The 17,311-nt window shown below is 36.2% G+C and overlaps 1 protein-coding gene across 15 annotated transcripts in view; it reads right to left on the bottom strand.

Annotated features, from left to right (window-relative positions):
- MPDZ (multiple PDZ domain crumbs cell polarity complex component) overlaps positions 1 to 17,311 on the bottom strand; it is a 218,252-nt gene that overhangs the window by 12,495 nt on the left and 188,446 nt on the right. For 13 of the 15 annotated variants that reach the window (XM_027862857.1, XM_027862856.1, XM_027862854.1 and 10 more), the window contains 6 exons: positions 15,790 to 15,873; positions 15,457 to 15,650; positions 11,652 to 11,799; positions 8,447 to 8,548; positions 5,187 to 5,277; positions 2,190 to 2,233 (listed from right to left, as the gene is read on the bottom strand). In XM_027862857.1, coding sequence (XP_027718658.1) covers positions 2,190 to 2,233; positions 5,187 to 5,277; positions 8,447 to 8,548; positions 11,652 to 11,799; positions 15,457 to 15,650; positions 15,790 to 15,873 — 663 coding nt within the window. The remainder of the gene's footprint in view (positions 1 to 2,189; positions 2,234 to 5,186; positions 5,278 to 8,446; positions 8,549 to 11,651; positions 11,800 to 15,456; positions 15,651 to 15,789; positions 15,874 to 17,311) is intronic. The other 2 variants (XM_027862859.1, XM_027862864.1) reach the window with 1 other exon arrangement.

Raw genomic sequence — 17,311 nt, 5'->3', positions numbered from 1 at the left:
TTATTCTCCAAACAACCTTGGGGAAGTAGTCGGGGTGGACTGTTTTATTCCTCCAAATTTTCATTTCTGGGACTAAAGAAATGCTGGGAGTAGAAGATTTCTGAGCAGAAAGGAGCAAGAAGCTTCGGACTGGTCCTTAAAGTGTCAGAGTTACTTAAAGGGGTGCCATGGAAGGTAAGGGAGGAAAAGGAGGAAGAGAAAAATGCAGGTTCCTAAACTAAGGGACCAGAGGGAGAACGCAGTGGCTGGATCAGAAACTAGCTCAAACGTGGTGGGGCAGGAAAACAGAAAGGCTCTGAATTCCATGCATAAGTCACACAATTTGTAGCACTCAGTTTCATTCTGAGTTTATGCATGCATGTTTTACGCCCATCAGTCATTGAACTTCCTTTAAATGAATCACAGTTGGACTATGGCAACATTACTTACTCTAAGAATGGTCCTATCAAGTAAGAGAAATTAATAAAAATTAAACTTTTAATACACTCAGATTTCCATAAACAAAACAGGAGAGTATTGAATAATTTACCTGTCAGATGTACGGGTAAAGAAAGAATTTAGGACCAACAAGATATAGAAAGCACTATGAAATGTAAAATGACTAATTTTGATTATATAAAATTAAAAGTTTTTGCACAAACAAAACTAATACAACTAAAATTAGAAGGAAAGTAGAAAACTAGGAGAAAAATTTATAGCAAGTATCTCTGATAAGGTCTCATTTCTCAAATATTTGGAGAACTGAGTCAAATTTATAAGACTACAAGTCATTCCCCAATTGATAAATGGTCAAAGGATATGAACAGGCAGTTTTCAGAAAAAGAAAGCAAAGCTTTCTGTAGTCATATGAAAAAATTCTCTAAATCGCTACTGATTAGAGAAATGCAAATTAAAACAATTCTCAGGTACCACATCACACCCATCAGACTGGCTAACACAACAAAAAAGGAAAATGATAAATGTTGCAGGGGATGTGGAAGAAGGGTTACACTAATGGACTGTTGGTGGGGTTGTGAACTGATCCAGTTATTCTGGAGAACAATCTGGAACTATACCTGAAGGTCTATAAAGCTGTGCACAGCCTTTGATCTAGCAATACTACGATTAGGTATGCATCCCAAAGAAATTTTTGGAAAAAGGAAAAGAATCTATTCATACAAAATATTTACAGCAGCTTTTTCTGGTGGCTCAGAATTGAGGGGATGCCCATCAATTGGGGAATGGCTGAACAAGTTGTGGTTTATGATTGTAAGGGAATATTATTGTGCTATAAGAAATGACAAGCAAGATGATTTCAGGAAAAAACTTGAAAACCTTACATGAATTGATACAAAGTGAAATAAGCAAAACCAGGAAGACACTGTCACAGTAACAGCAATATTGCGCGATGAACTGTGAATGACTTAGCTATTCGCAGCAATACAATGATCCAAGATAATCACAGAGGACTCACTCATGATGAAAATTCTATCCATCTCCAGAAAAAGAACTGATACTGTCTGAATACAGACTGAAGCATACTATTTTTCACTCTTTTCTTTTTTTTTTTTTTGAGTTTTCTTGCCCAAAATGACTAATATGGAAATGTTTTACATGATTGCCCATGTATAACATCTCAGGGAGGAGGGAGGTGAGGAAAAGAGGGATAAACTTTGGAACTCAAAACTTAAAAAAAATAAAAATTGGTTTTGCATGTAACTGGGGAAAAATAAAATATTATTTTAAACATACTCAGATTTCTCTTATCTCTTTTTTAATGGTCAAATTAAGAAATGTCTGTTGCAGGGAGGTGCTCAGTTTGATAATAAAGGAAAAGTAAGAGGAGGAAAGGTGGCACATTTTTAAAATGTGAGATGATTCTATTTTTGCAGACAAAATGAAAAGTATGGTCTTAACAATTTTTTAAAGAACAAGTGAAAAGTTTCCAGATCCATTCACTGTAAACAAAAAGGCCTTTACCCTTATACTGCCTATGAATGGATATTTTACAACACTTAATAGTTACTTTCCTCAGGGAATTTTGCAATCTCTGCTTCCTACTTCTGCTCCATAAAACCAGGCCATATTGTACTAAACAAACATTTTTTTTCCCCACTGGGTATCTTAAAATGGCAAGACAGCTATCCAGAAAATAGATTTCACTGTCTCTCTCAACTGAATAGTTTATATGGCTTTCTGGTCCAATTTACCTTTTTTATTTCAACTGTTCTTAATCCTTGTATTTCCAAAGCCACTGTAAAATGAAAAAGTATGAAATACAGTTATTACAATGATAATGTTAATAAAATAGGCTAACCCAATCAAATGAAGTGCAAACAGTGCCTGACATGGGGTGTGTTATGAGATGGGTGGTTCACACTTATTTGTTTGGAAGAATCACTACAAAACTATTACCTACTATCAATCCACCCTTTTTAATACATTTTCCTATTCTAAAAGTTAGAACTAACCTTATACCACCCCCACTTTCTTCCTTGTCACTTTATATACTATCTAACTACATAATCCACTCTTAATGAGTTAAGAGAAGAACTCTTTACAAAAGTCTCTTTACAAAGGCATGAATGCACAACATCAGGGACTATGGTTATAACTTCATATAAAACAACCTAAGGATCCGAGTATTTTAATGTTGTTAATACTAAACACATTTTAAGCTGAATAATTCATTGAAGTCCAACTCTAATGCCTTCTTGGGGCACAGAGATAACCCTGGGTTCTTGGGGGCTGTGAAGATAACAGTCTCTGGTAGTCCCACCCTGTCAAGCAGCAGTCTCTGAGTATAGAATCAATGACATATTAAGCACCTATCATGTGAGGAATAATCTAGCTAAGTATAATTCACCAGGGTCCTGGCTACCAGGTGATATATTTTTAACCTAAGCCAGTAAAAGAAGTACCTATATAAATGAAATCATGGACCCCTGAAGTACTGAAAAAATGAAAACTAAGACCACCATATGGTTAGTTTCACAAATTTGGGCAAGCCTTAACCAATACTTGTGGCCAAAATTCCTCTGATGCAATTTTCACATAATTTACACATCAGAGGGAAAGCATGAGTTCTCAGTTTAAAAATAAAATAATTATGGAAAAATCAGTGTTTACTATGGGAGTGCCTCATATATATGCAGAATTTTTTTTAATGTTAATAGAAAAAAGTAATAAAAATACCAAACTGCCTAATAAGAAAAGTTTATAGGATCCCAATTTAATAACAGTAATGATAATAATACAAGAAAAAGCATTGTAGTTCAAGAAAGCTGGGCTTAGAGTCAAGAAAATCTGTATTCAAATTCCAATTCTGACACTTACTAACCAGGTGACCCCAGGCAAGCCCTTTAATTTCTTTGTTCCTAAAAGTAATTCCCTAGGATTTAGTTACTTAAAGCAAAGCCTATTTGCATTTGCTAAAATATACGCCATCTAAGTCCATCCTATTCAATCCTACTTGTGCAATAATAATAAGCCATAAATCTTGGCTAGAATAATTCTCTCCTCCATTTCCATCTATTAAAAGTTCATTTCTTCAAAGCCCAATTCAGATGCCATTTCCTTAAAGTCTCTCTGGATCACTCCATTTCTGTCTTCACTGCATATTGCTTTACACACACATACCTCCCTGGTTGAAAAAAGAGCTCTTTCAAATGTCTTATCCAGACTTAAAACTGGGTCACTTTATATTTCTCACTCTGTCTCAACCCCCATATCAAATTAGTGGCCAGGTAATGTGGATTCTATAATTTATTATATTTATTACATATGCTCCCATCTCCTCTGACGCTTCTACCACTCTGGTGTATGGTTTTATAACCTCATGCTTGAACTGCTGCAATAGCCTTCTGGTTGGTGTCCCTGCCTTATGCCTTGCCCCACACCAAGTCTTCTTCCACTGAGCTACCAAAGTGATTTTCCTAAAGTGCAGGTATGACTATTTCACCCCCCTATTCAATAAACTTCATTGGCTCCCTATTGCCTACAGGATCAAATATAAAATCCTTTTTTGATTTTTTAAAACACTCCATAACCTGACCCTTCCTAATTTTTCGATATTCTTATACCTTTCTCCCTTCTCTGCACTCACCCCGACATATTCTACAATCTAGTGACACTGGCCTCCTTTCTGTTCCTCAACCAAGATACTCCATCTTCCTACTTCAGTGGCTTTCCCCTATGCCTGGAACATTATCCCTCTTCATCTCTAGCCCCTGGCTTCTCAACTTCAAGTCTCAGCTAAAGTTGCATATTTTACTAATTTTTCCCAGTCTTCCTTAATTCCTAGTGCTTTCCCTCTCAGATTTTTTTTTCCAGTTTACTATATACATATATATGTGTATATATATATATATATATATATATATGTATGTATACACACACACATAATCTTGTTTGCACATAGTTATTTACTTGTTTCCCACATTAAACTATGAGCTCCTTGAGAGTAGGGGCTGCGCCCCCCCTTTCTTTGCATCCTCAGCTCATAGCCTAATGCCTAGCACATAGTAGGCACTTAATGAATATTTATCTACTTGACTTCTTGTTGCAATCACATATTCTCTGTATCACAGTTACTTATTTGCTTTCCTCCAGCAAGAGGACTTTGCAGTGGATACAGCACCAGCCTTGGGTTCAGGAAGACCTGAGTTCAGGAAGACCTGAGTTCAAATCTGGCCTCAGACACTTGACACTTACTAGCTGTGTGACCCTGGGCAAGTCACTTCACTCCACTGCCTCACAAAAAAAAGACTGCAAGATCCTTGAGAACATCTGGATCATATATATAGTAAACATTTAAATGTATACTTAGACAGTTTAAATCTGACAAAGTGCCATCTTCACAACAGCCCTGTGAGCAGACAGTCCAAATACTACTACCTCCACTTTACCAGTTTACAGATGAGTGAACTGAAGCTCAGTGAGCTGATGTGACTTGCCCATGGGTCTAGGTAACATCAGAACCAAGATATAAAACCAGTTGCCTGATCAGCACTTTATCCAGTAGAACACCAGACCTATACTTTTAAAGTTCAGTCTCCAATGGATATAACTTTTTTGGAATAGAGCAGAACACATAAAAACTTTCCACATTATTAAGATACTTTAGAGGAAAAGACTGTAGATCAAGTTTAGTGGAAGAAAATCCCCCTTTAATACACAATTTAATTCAAATATGAAGTTAATCTTACAGGCATTCTTCTTTGAAACACTGTCAAATGCCTCTGATGTGCTGGATCCAGAAAGAGGAAAAGTGAAGGATGACAGACTTCCTTCACTCATCTAGAAAAAAATAAAATCTCAATTATTCTTTTAAGTTTAGAAAGCAATAATAAGAAAACTGCTTAATTCTAAAATCCATTTCACTGGTTTCTTTTCATGCAACATTTAAAAATTAAGGCTCACACTGATAATGTTCTATTTCGGAGGCTGACTTTGCCTTTTCTTATGCCATTTCATTTTTGCTGACTTTTTCATTGGCTAAATTTGCCAAATTACAAAGCTTATAGAATCCAAGATAAATCAGCTTTAACTTCAAAAAGACTTTGAGAGATTCTGAAGACAATATTCTTATCAAACTGGGAAAATAATAACATTTCAAGTCATGATACTTTTAGGTGATGAAATCATTATTATAGGTCTATGCACAAACCATTATTAAAGGTCACTTGCCATCAACCAGGGAAGCATGTCAATAGGCCTGATAAATGAACACACACACACACACACACACACACACACACACAGAGATCCTGCTCTGTGCAATGAATCACTCTAAATGCAGTTAAAGAACAAGTTCATTCATTGGGATATCACCATTTAAACTTGAGAGAGGTAATTAAAATCAGAGGGGAAAGAGTTCAAATTAAGATAGCCCTGAGAACCTGAGGACTGAAGAGATAGAAAATCAATTTTCCATGTATTGGGTTAAAAAAAGACTGGACTGGTTCTCTTTGGCAAATAGGGACAGGACCAACAGTCTGAAGTAACAGAGAGGCAGATTTCAACACAATACAAATAAAACCTCCCCAATCATTGCATCTAAACAAAAAATGGAATGGGGTGATACTCCTCAGGTAATGTGAACTTTTTAGAGCTGGAGGTGTTGAAGGTAAGGCTGGGTGACCTCTCATTTCCAAGGAAGTTGTAGATAAGATTCACGATTTAGATAGAATAGAGCTCTGAGTCCTTTTCAAAGTCTATGATGCTGTATGTTTAATGGTGGCAAAGGCCACCATTATTTAGAAATATTTAGATTCATTTAGAAAACAAAAGTCAATTTCACCAAAAAAATTTGAGGGAAAATTGATTTTATGCATGAATACAGGTAAAGACCTGGGAATAATATTTAGCTAGCTACAAAATAATTCCATCTAGATTTCAGCATTGTTTTGTCTTCATTGTTACTTCCTCTAGTTCCAGGATTATGTAATGAAAATAAAATGTAGACCATTTAGAGAGGGTTGAAAGGAAAAGATTAAAAGATGTTAGGTGAGAGGTTGTGGTGATGGAATAGTACCCATAATGACGATATTTTTTGTTCTTTGTTTTTGTTATAAGGGATAGCTTGAGAGCAGGGAAGGTTGGAGGAATACAGTTGGAAGTGAAAGTGATGGAAAACAAAAAAAGAACAATAACACTTTTTTAAAAAAATGAGAAATGAAAATGCTGGTGAAATGGGATTATTTAGTCTCTAGGGAAAAAAAGGATTTTAACCACACTGAAATACTAGGATAAAAATTCAAACTGTGATTTTATTCATGTAAAAAATTCCCAGGTGAAGGAATTCCCTCTACCAATGCAAGCTGGCATCTTTTATGCAATTTACAGTCTTAGAGTTGCCTAGAACATCGAGAGATTAAGTGACTTGCCCAGGAGAAATAGCCCTACGGTGTCAGAGGCAGTTTTTGAGCCTAGCTCCTTCTGGCTTCAAGACCATCTTTCTATCCATGACACTAAACTGCTTCTATTAACTTCTTAATCTTGAAGTATACAATGGGATAATGTATGTGTGGTGATCCCTGTGTCATTCATTTACACAAAGGAAATGAACTTAAATTAGAAGAGGAGGAAATTAAACTGGATTATTAAGAATTTTCTACTTTAAGGTTAATAACACTAGAATGTGCTATCATACAAGATTTTAAGGTTTCTTTCCAAGATAGTTTGGTGGAATCCTACTTAGAAAGACAACAGATTTTTGAGAAGATATTTACATTTTCCGAGTGCTATGAACCCATGCTTTGTAGGGGGAGGTGTTTTCCAGCAAAAACAACAACAACAACAACAAACAAACACATTAGGCAATCATTTCTTTTGCGTATTTCATTTTTTGTTGTCTCCACAGGGACTCAGTGTCAGGGGTAACTATAAACTAGTTAACTAGTTTCCACACACATCCACACGTGGTTCCCTACTACCACTAGAATAAAATCTGAACTCATCAGCCTCACATTTAAGTCTCTGCCTAATCCATCTCCAACTCAGCCTTCCCAGCTTTACTTCACAGTATTCTAGGAAAACAACATTATAAGCTCTTCCCCAATCTCATCCTTACTTCTCTCTCCTCCATATATTTACATAAGCCATTTTCCACACACATAATGTGCTACTTCCTCACCTTCTTTTGAAATATTTTTCTTTCTTTAAGACCCAGCCCAAGTAGCACCTCATACATAAAGCTTTTCCTACCCACCAGTCACCCTGTCCAAGTACCATGATCTCCCTACTCAAGTATTTGACCCGGATTTACTCTTTCCTCTTTCTTTGGATTACACTAACCTATGTATACATTCTATCCTTTTTATTATACTGCAAACAGCTTGAAAGTTTTGAAACTTTATTATCATCCAGAACAACAATGCTTTTTATATAGTAGTTATGTAACAAATGATTGATGAACTGAATTTCTTGATGACTTGGGAAGTTTCAAATATCAAAACTGTGTCTTGGTTTCTATAGTCTTCACTTTAGTAACACTGCGTATTCTAATGATTGAGTGTGGCCTTAATATGTTATCTCATGGTTTTTTTTTTGTTTTTTTTTGTTGGTCTATTGATGTGTTGGTTAGCTTTACTGAACTGATCCCTCCCCCCCTCCACCTTTCCTTTCTTCCTTCCTTCTTTCTTCCTATTATTTATCAGATGGGATGACTCTCTAGGGAGAAGAGTAGGGAGAAATCTATGTAGAGATAAAGGTGATATAAAAGCAAAAGCTGTCAATATTTTTTAAATAAAAAGCTAAAAACGGGTTTGGCTACAAGGGAATAAACCGATTTTCATCCAGCCCTCCTTCCTCAAAGGAAAAAAAAAAGTTTCCATATTCTTCACTTGCCCCTACCAATGACCTTTTGATTCAGTGCTATCTGACCCTAATGGTCTTATAATATATTTAATTTCTTTGTGGTGTAGGGAGGCAGAATTCTGCTCTTTGGAATGCCACAATTACCAACCTGGCTACTTTGGGATGTCCTCCTCTCTGAATGGAATGAACCTGTTTTGATTCTTCCAACTTCCAATCTTACTGTACCTAGAGAACACTGAAGAACAGAACACTGAAGAATCGTTAATTTTCATTGAAGTCTTTCCATAAAATGCTACATTCAGATTTTATGTTACTGTATACCTCCACAGGCTGATTTTAAAAAGGTTGCCCCTTTTATAGTACCTTACAAGCAATTAGCTCATTATGCAATAGAACAGATGTAGATTGTATCTATCAAGGCAAGGGGAAATGGAGAGTTGCGTAATTATCTAGTGAAACTCATTGATCTAGACAAAAAATATGAACTGAATTAAATAACTGGTTTTTTTTTAATCCACCTCTTTTTTCCCCTCAACAGCAAAGTTATTCAGATAATTGCCCTAATTCTCCATTTCATTTTGCCTGAATAGTACAGTCACAAAAGGCTTCCTCTCTTGTGGGTACAAAAAGATAAACAGAAATTTTGGCTTAAAAGGCCATATTGTTAAAAGCAAAAGGAAAGCATTACAGATAAGAAATATCTTTGAGATAAGAAATATTGTAATGGATCAGAAGAGTAATTCATGCAGTTCCGTATTTCATCTGTGACCATGAAGTCAATGCTTATTTTGTAGACACGTAAAATACCTATTACTTATAACTTTAACTTCAAAAGATTTCAACAAAGGGAATACAGGATATGTGACTATAATTTCTAGAGCCAGTGGGCCAAAAAAGGATCACAATTATGTGGAGAAAGTTTAAAATATTAGTTATATTTTCTAAAAATTGAGACAAATGTGCCAATACTTTTTATCATAAATATAATTGCATGCTAGTTTCCTACATAGCCTACAAATATCACAAAGAAATTATATAGGAAAACTATACAGCTGAGTAGTAACATTGGTCAATGAGTCATGCAAGTGACAACTTGAACAAAAGTAACAGACTGAATAAAAAGGCAGTATTTGGTACCACATGCCTAAATCAGGGAGATGGTCTTCCATTCAGAACAGGACTCGTTCATTCTGGTCCCTTGGTCTGTCTCAACACACAGTTTCAAACCTCTAAAACATCTGACATGGAATGAAAAGTATGCAGTATCACTCCCAAGGCTCAAAGAGAAGGTGAAAGACTATGACAAAGACCAGAGGGTCATAGGAAAAATACTCTATGGCATGTGTGAGACCATAATATGTAAAGAAAAGCACAGAGCATAGGCTGGATTTAGGCCTAGGTGTGCAGGCTAGAGAATAAGCATGCTTTAAATTATCTCCCTTTCTCTCTATTGTCTCTACTTGAGGCAGCTGGTGGATAGAGTGCTGGGCCTGGAGTCAGAAAGACCTAAGTTCAAATCCAACTTCAGACACCAATCATGTGACTCTAGGCAAGTCATTTAACCTCCATCTGCCTCAATTTCTTCAACTGTAAAAAAATGGAATAATAATAGCACCTATACTGCAGGGCTGTTATCAGGATCAAATGAGGTAACATTTGTAAAAGTGTTTACCACACAGTAGATGATATATAAATGTTTATTCCTTTCCCTTCCTCCCTGTCCCATTGGTCTAAGGGGGAGGCACCATCTCTCTTCCTTCACAAGCAACAGACTAAACTTTCATGTGTGTGCTTTTTATTTTCCTTTCATCCTTGAAGAAAAAATCAATCTCTGTGAATCAACTAGGAAGGTTGACTCTCTTGCTCTGTCAGTCTCTCTTACTTCATTACGTCTTCCTCTCTTCTCTATTAGCACAAGAAGAGAAACAGTATAGAGGAGCCTTTCAGGAGTATCTCAGTTTCTCTTTAAGGTTGGACATGCTTACAGCCAGCCCATATAAGCGAAAGAAACAAGACCTTTACTCTGATCATTTGGAAGCTGGCTCTACTCATATTGCCCATAGAGAATGCTACAGTGCTTAGAAAGGGAGAAAGGCAGCAGGGTGGCCTCACTGCAACATAGCACTGTAACAATAGGATTTGGCCATTGCTAGGTATTTTCTCCTGTATTTCTGAGCATGTTTCCCTGATGCTAAAAAGGATTGCTCCTGGAGCTCCCCCTTAATCCTTGCGCTTTTCTTCTTGGATTATCTTTGATTTATCTTGTACATATCTTGCTCGACACAGTTGTTTGCATGTGGTCTCCTCCATTATTCTGTGAGATTCTTAAGGATGGGACTGTTTTTGCTTTTCGTTGTAAGACCAGCACTTATCTCTGTACCCAGCATGTAGCACATACTTAATAAGTGCTTGTTGGCCTAACTTAACAGTTGTGTACCACACTGCTAAGGTGAATGAGGTTAGGGGAACAAAGAACTTCAAATGACTTGGCTGTGATGACTATTTCCAAAGGCCAGAAAATGAGACGGCTTTTTGAGTCCTTACTTCTTGCTTAGGGCACAATGAAGGTAGAGTTTAAGAGATCCTACATGTCCGTGGCTGAGAGACCCTGATAATCTGTAAGGCTTCTGCATCCTTCTCTCTTTCATTAATTCTCCCTCTTCTGTTTGTCCTGTAGCGACTACGTGATTAAGCCAAGAGTCAGTTAAGTAGAACAGGGTATAATAAGGTTTTTATTTACAATCTAACCTCATTTCTTTATATAAGTCTGTAAGTACCTGAAATTTTGGAGTATGATTTAGAAAAGAAAAAAGAGATTTCCCCATCCACCTAGTATGTCCAAAGTATGTTTGTTTTAGGATAAAATTTCCCTGAAAGAATTAGCATTCATTTTAGTTCTGTATCTTCTAAAAATAGCATCGGCTTTTCAAAGATATATGGATGTGTGCCTGCACATGTGTGTACATGTGTGTGTATGTGGTGTTTTACTGAGGTAGATTAATCTATTGAAAACATCCTATTGCCAGTCATTAAAGCTCCAGTGAGGAAGACTGGCTTTTGGCCAAACTCTCTCCCTCCAAGAAACTTCTTTAACAGATCTTGAGGATGATGATTTTATTTACATCATTAAGAGTCCATTTATAATACTCCCTATTATCCAATAAAATGTATACCAATATTACAGATAATTGCACTTAAGATTACCATTTTAAAACTATCAGTGAATTAAAGGATCTTGTTTATTAAAGTGTGATGAGATCAGTAACTGTTAATTGCCATAACTCACTTTTAAGTTATTTTCTTTTGCCACAGTACTATGCAGCAACGTTATTATTAACTTTAAAAATGATTACCTTGAGTAATGCTGCAACAGCTTCCTGAGTGGCATTACGAACATCCTCCCCATTCACCATTAATATCTGGTCTCCCTGCATCAATCTTCCATCCATATCTGCAATTCCTCCTTTCACAATGTCTGACACAAATACTCCAGTATCATTTCTGCAAATACAATTTTTATTTTCAATTCAATTAATTTTTATTAAGTTCCTATGAGGTGCATGACTTTATCCTCAGCACAAGGAACAAAAATTCAAGATGAAACATGACACACCTTCAAGGAATTTTTACAAAAGATCCTTGGGGGTAAATTAGGGACAGGATACAACTGGAGGAAAACAACACATAAACCAAGAAATAAATACAAAATATTTTGAGCAAGGAGAGAAGACTAACAACTGAGGGAATTAGGGAAGGTTTTTGGGAGAGGGTAGCAACTATGATATCATTTTTTCCTAGCTATAATACAATGGTTATATAATGAATGAAACTTCACTTCAACAAATCACTTTTTTTTTTGCTTAGAGCTAAAGTTAGCTCTATTACTGTGACGTGAGGACATAATTATAGTTAAGACTAATCTTGAGGAGGTAGTGTTAATATTAAAACAGACTTAAGGAATATTTTAAACTAATCAATAACAGAATCTCATTATGAAGAGCTAGAAGGAACTTTGGAGGCCATGTAGTCCAGCACCTCATTCATTTTACAGGTGAGTAAACTGAGTACCCAGGAGGTCATCCTAGGCCACACAGGTAGTGACAGAGACAAGACTCGATCCTGGTCCCTCCTATTCCAAAGTCCATATTTTGTTTTGCTTTTTCCCCACTGTTCCATTTTGCCTCTTAATCTATAAATAAACATTTATTAAGATCAAATGTCTGATGCCCATTTTCTCAAAAACAAAACACAAAAAAACAAGATATTTAAAACTAGTGGCTAATTTTATTGTTTGGAAGATTTAACTTATCTACCACATAACATAAATACAGGTCTGGAGGTAAGCATCACATTACTTCCATTTTTTGGTTTTAATCATTGGTACAGTTGATTTGGAGACAGGTGGCTCAGTGCATAGAGTGCTGGGCCTGGAGTCAAGAAGACCTGAGTTCAAATCTGACCTCAGACACTCACTAGCTCTGTTACCCTGGGCAAGTCACTTAACCTCTGTTTGCCTTAATCCATTAGAGAATGGAATGACAAACCACTCTAGTAACTTAGCCAAGTTAACTTCATACATAGTCACAAAACACCAGACATGACTGCACAAGAAGAACACAGTTGATTTACACATAGTAGACCCTTACTAAACCAGACTGGCTCCTCACAATCACAATTTCTCCCCATGGAATAAGAACAAAATTATAAATCCTTGATTATGATTATTCATTACCATGGGATATAACAACATCACTAAAATAATCATCACTGACCCACCTGAGTGAATATAATACAGCAAAAATGGAATCCATTAGAATGAATGGAAGCTTTGAGAGAATAGGAATCTTTTCTTTCCTTTCCTTTTCTTTTTTAAAATTTATTATCTTCACCGCCTAGCACAGCACCTGACAAATAGTAGGCATTTAATAAATGCTTACTGATAGACTACACAGATTCTTTGTGAAAGGACTTGGGGTCAAATGCTACGTATGCCACTTAGTACCTGGGTTCCAGTTTCTTCATCTGTGGAATGAAGGGGACTGGACTTAAAATGACCTCTAAATTTCTGTCCACATCTAAATTTATAATCTGATGGTCCCAAAACAAGACATCTTAAGTGAAGGTCATTCTTATTCCTTGTTAAAATTAACCCATTCGCTGTAAGGGAAGATCATTCACAAGTGAATCCACGAGGAAACTTTGGGATGAGCATTCAGATGCATTTCGTTGGTTTTGGCTGGTTTTATAAGTACTGGGGTTGCAATATAAAAGGCCATAGTCACTGAGATTTTAATTCATTTGGAAAAAGAAGTCAGAAAGTTGCTTTGGGATCACAAGGATCTGAGGTCAGGAGGAAAGATCAGAGGGTTAAGGATTTAATACCCAGAGCTGACACCCTATAAGCCCTGCTGAGGCAAACCACCATCTGGAAGGCTTTGCTTCTGTCTTCTCTGCTGCAAAATGGGAAGACAATATCTACTCCGCAGGGCTTTTCCATTTTTCTCCTTCAGATTAACTGTTTCATGAAAATGAATTGCCCAGGAAAGGCAACTTAATTTTACCAATGCTCATTACTTTACCGGGCACCTGTGTAAAAAGGGCTGGTTAATTATGACCAGGGAGAGCACCAGAGACCAGAGGAGTTATGAGGCAGTCAAGGGAAGTTGTTAGCGTTTCTTCCTTGGAGTACAACAAAACTTGCACTGAGTAACCATCCCTGTCATAGCTCAGTCCTAGTCCGTCTTACAAGCAGAAAGCCAAACTGGACAAATTCTCAAAGTCCTATTCAAAAATTTTGATCTCACCATGGAAAAAGTATTGCAGCAAACAGACATTTGCTTAATGCATATACATTTTACTGAGTGGAAATAAAAGAGTGAGTGTTAACTTTATTTTTATTGAACTATCTGGCTACCTCTTAAGGGTGAAATGGGTTTATAAAAGATTTGGAAAAAGACAGGTTTTGTAACCTCACTTACATCTTTGAATTAATGCAAAATGTTGGAGAATAGTTAAAAGGAATCTTAAGTTGCTGGACCAAAGTGACTAAAGCACAAAGTAACTTAGCTTATTAGCTAAATGACAAAGGGATGGAGTGCTGGGCCTGGAGTCAAGAAGACCTAAGTTCAAATCCAGCCTCAGGTACTAGCTGTGTGAACCAGGGCAAGTCACTTAGCCCTGTTTGCCTCAGTTTCCTCATCTGTAAAATGAGCTGGACAAAGAAATGGCAAACCACTCCAATATCTTTGCCAAGCAAACCTCAAATGAGGTCACAAAGAATCAGACATGACTGAAATTACTGAATGACAAAAAACTCAGCCCATTACTGATTCTCTATTAGCATTTAAGTCAACTATAATACAGAAACATGTAAATATAACATGAATTGCTTAAAGGATGTTTTTTCCAAATTCTCTTTGGTCAGACCCTGGGATCTTGCAGGACCCTATAGGGAATCTGTGGAGTATTTTTCAAGTTGTTTTAAAATTGTGAATTTTTGTTTGAACTTTAGATTTGAGTGATTATATATTATTTCTGAATACGATTCCCTTTTCTCCTTTCAATTCCTTTTATTTTAGAAAAGTGTTTTGTAACCTTTAAAGTACCACACAGATGAGAGTTTTTATTATCTTTACCAGGTAGTAGTACATTTGTCACCAAATACAATCAATGACTTCATCCAATAGTGAACAAACAGTATAAACCCTACCATTGATTTAAGTCAATAAACATTTGTGAAGGGCCTGATCTGTGCAATATATAATAATTTACATTTATATAGTGCTTTAAATTTTTCAATATGTTTTCCTTAAAACAATCATATGAGGTAGATAGTACAAGTGTTACTGTTATCCTCATTTATAAAATAAGGAAACTGTTGAGTGACTTGCTAAAGCTTACACAATAAAAGACAGAACTGGGTTTCAAATCCAGGTTTCTCTTAACTCTAAATCCAATGCAATTTTCAAATTAAAGGCTGCATCCAGTACATAAAAAAATATTCAAAGCCTTGTGATTGTATGCAATAATATAAATTGATTCTATGAAATAAACAAATATTTGCTTATGTCCATGGCCCATACACAAATGTTCCTAGACTTTAGATTGTTTGAAAGCCCTCCCTTCCCCGATGTAGAGAATAAATTTGCCTTTTCATACCTTTTTCCAACAATACTCAATCCAAGTCCTTTTCCAGGCTTCTTTTGCAGTTCTACATTGAACATATCATACATGTCCTCCTCCTTATACTGGGCCTCATCCCTGTAGATAGTGAGGCGTACTTTCTGAGGAGTCTGCCTCAGTACATTAATAGCTTCATCATGTGTAGCATTCCTGAGATCAATCCCATTCACCTGGACCAGAGTCAAACATGGACTGTGAGAAACTAGGCTGGTGAAAAAGAATCAAATAACAAAACAAAACAAAACAAAACCACCTCCTTTTCATAACCAGTAAAAGCTTACATGTATTCTCTAAACTCTAAATCCATACCTCTAAAATCTGATCCCCAGCCCAAAGTCTTCCATCTTTACAGGCAGCTCCTTCCTCATAAACTTCATGGATAATAATGGCGCCCTGTGGAGTGAGAAGACAACTATTGTTTTTTGTGTTATCCCCACTCCAGTAAAGAAAAAAAAAAGACACAACCTAAATTCGTTCACTAACACGGGCTAAAGTATTACTGAATAAGATAAAAATACGTATGTGAGAGCACCACTTTTACAAAATAATCTTATGCAAACTATTGTAACACAGTGAATGGAGTGGTCAGTTTAAGAGTCAGGAGACCTGGGTTCATATCCCAGCTTGAACACTTATTATCTGTGTGACCAGGACCAAACCACTTCCCTTTTCTGTACCTTGGATCCTTCATCTATAAAATAAGAATCATAATAGTCGTACAGCATGTCTTACAGGGATGTCAAGATGAAACTGCTTTGTAAATTTTAAAAAGAACAAGCCTGTATACAAATATTTGTTATTAATAGAATGTAAAAATTCAAAACATACTTTTCAAACTGAAATTATTAAGGCACAACAGATATCTCTGGTACTCAAAAATATTTAAGATTAATTTACAGCTATTCAAACTAAAAAAAAATCTTCACAGGGTATATCTAGGTTATGAATACAGAAAATTTATGAGTTGTGAATGACAAGAAGTTTTGAAATCTGAGCATCACAAAACACTGCCAATATCACAAAACCTTACTACTCCAAAATTATTTTTTTTAAATAATGAGCAATTGAAGCTACTATCTAATCCAGAGAAGACTAGATGCTCTATTATTTCTTATGTAGTAATAAAATGATATGGATCATAGTTCTAGAGTTAGAAAAAGGGTGTGCTTGGGGCTAGTTCATATCAGATCATGAGAGCTAATTGTTACATTTTCATTGTGAGCATTTACCCCTCAGAAATCAGGAAACATCACAAATCAGGCCTTGATTTATTGTTTTCTTGAATATCTGGACTTTAGAAAGCAATGGAGAAAATGTTAAACATGCAGATTATACTTAAAACTGTATCATGCATACATTTCCCCCCAACAGAGCCAGTTGGAAGTGACTTCAAAAGCCTTATAATTGAACACCTCATTCTATAGATAAGGAAATGAGGTCCAGAGAGGATTAGTGAAGTCACATCCTCTGACTCCTAAGGCCAGTACTCTCATCAAAGATATGTCTAACTAGAAAAGGAAGCAGGCTGGTTGTGTAAAGAGAGAAGATAATGAACAGAAAATTCTAGTATCTACATGTTATTAAAATAATCAGAGGAAGGCCACTGGAGTACCAGATGGACTCTATGGAAAGACAGATGCTAACCTGTATTGATAGAGAGGTTCCTCTTCTAGGAGCTTCTTACATCAATGAAATCACAGATCCAGTCACTATCCCTTTATCATCTATAGCCCAGAGCAACCCCATGAAGAAGGCACTAAAATGTATAGATATTCTTTATCTACACTTTGCAGAGGAAGAAATGTAGGCTCATAAATGCTAAATGATTTTT

The sequence above is a fragment of the Vombatus ursinus genome, unplaced genomic scaffold (assembly GCF_900497805.2).
Source record: "Vombatus ursinus unplaced genomic scaffold, bare-nosed wombat genome assembly UNPS02014770.1, whole genome shotgun sequence".
In the NCBI taxonomy this organism is placed as follows: Eukaryota; Metazoa; Chordata; class Mammalia; order Diprotodontia; family Vombatidae; genus Vombatus; species Vombatus ursinus.
Note: the sequence above shows the minus strand (reverse complement) of the source record. Positions and strands in the feature narration are given on the sequence as shown.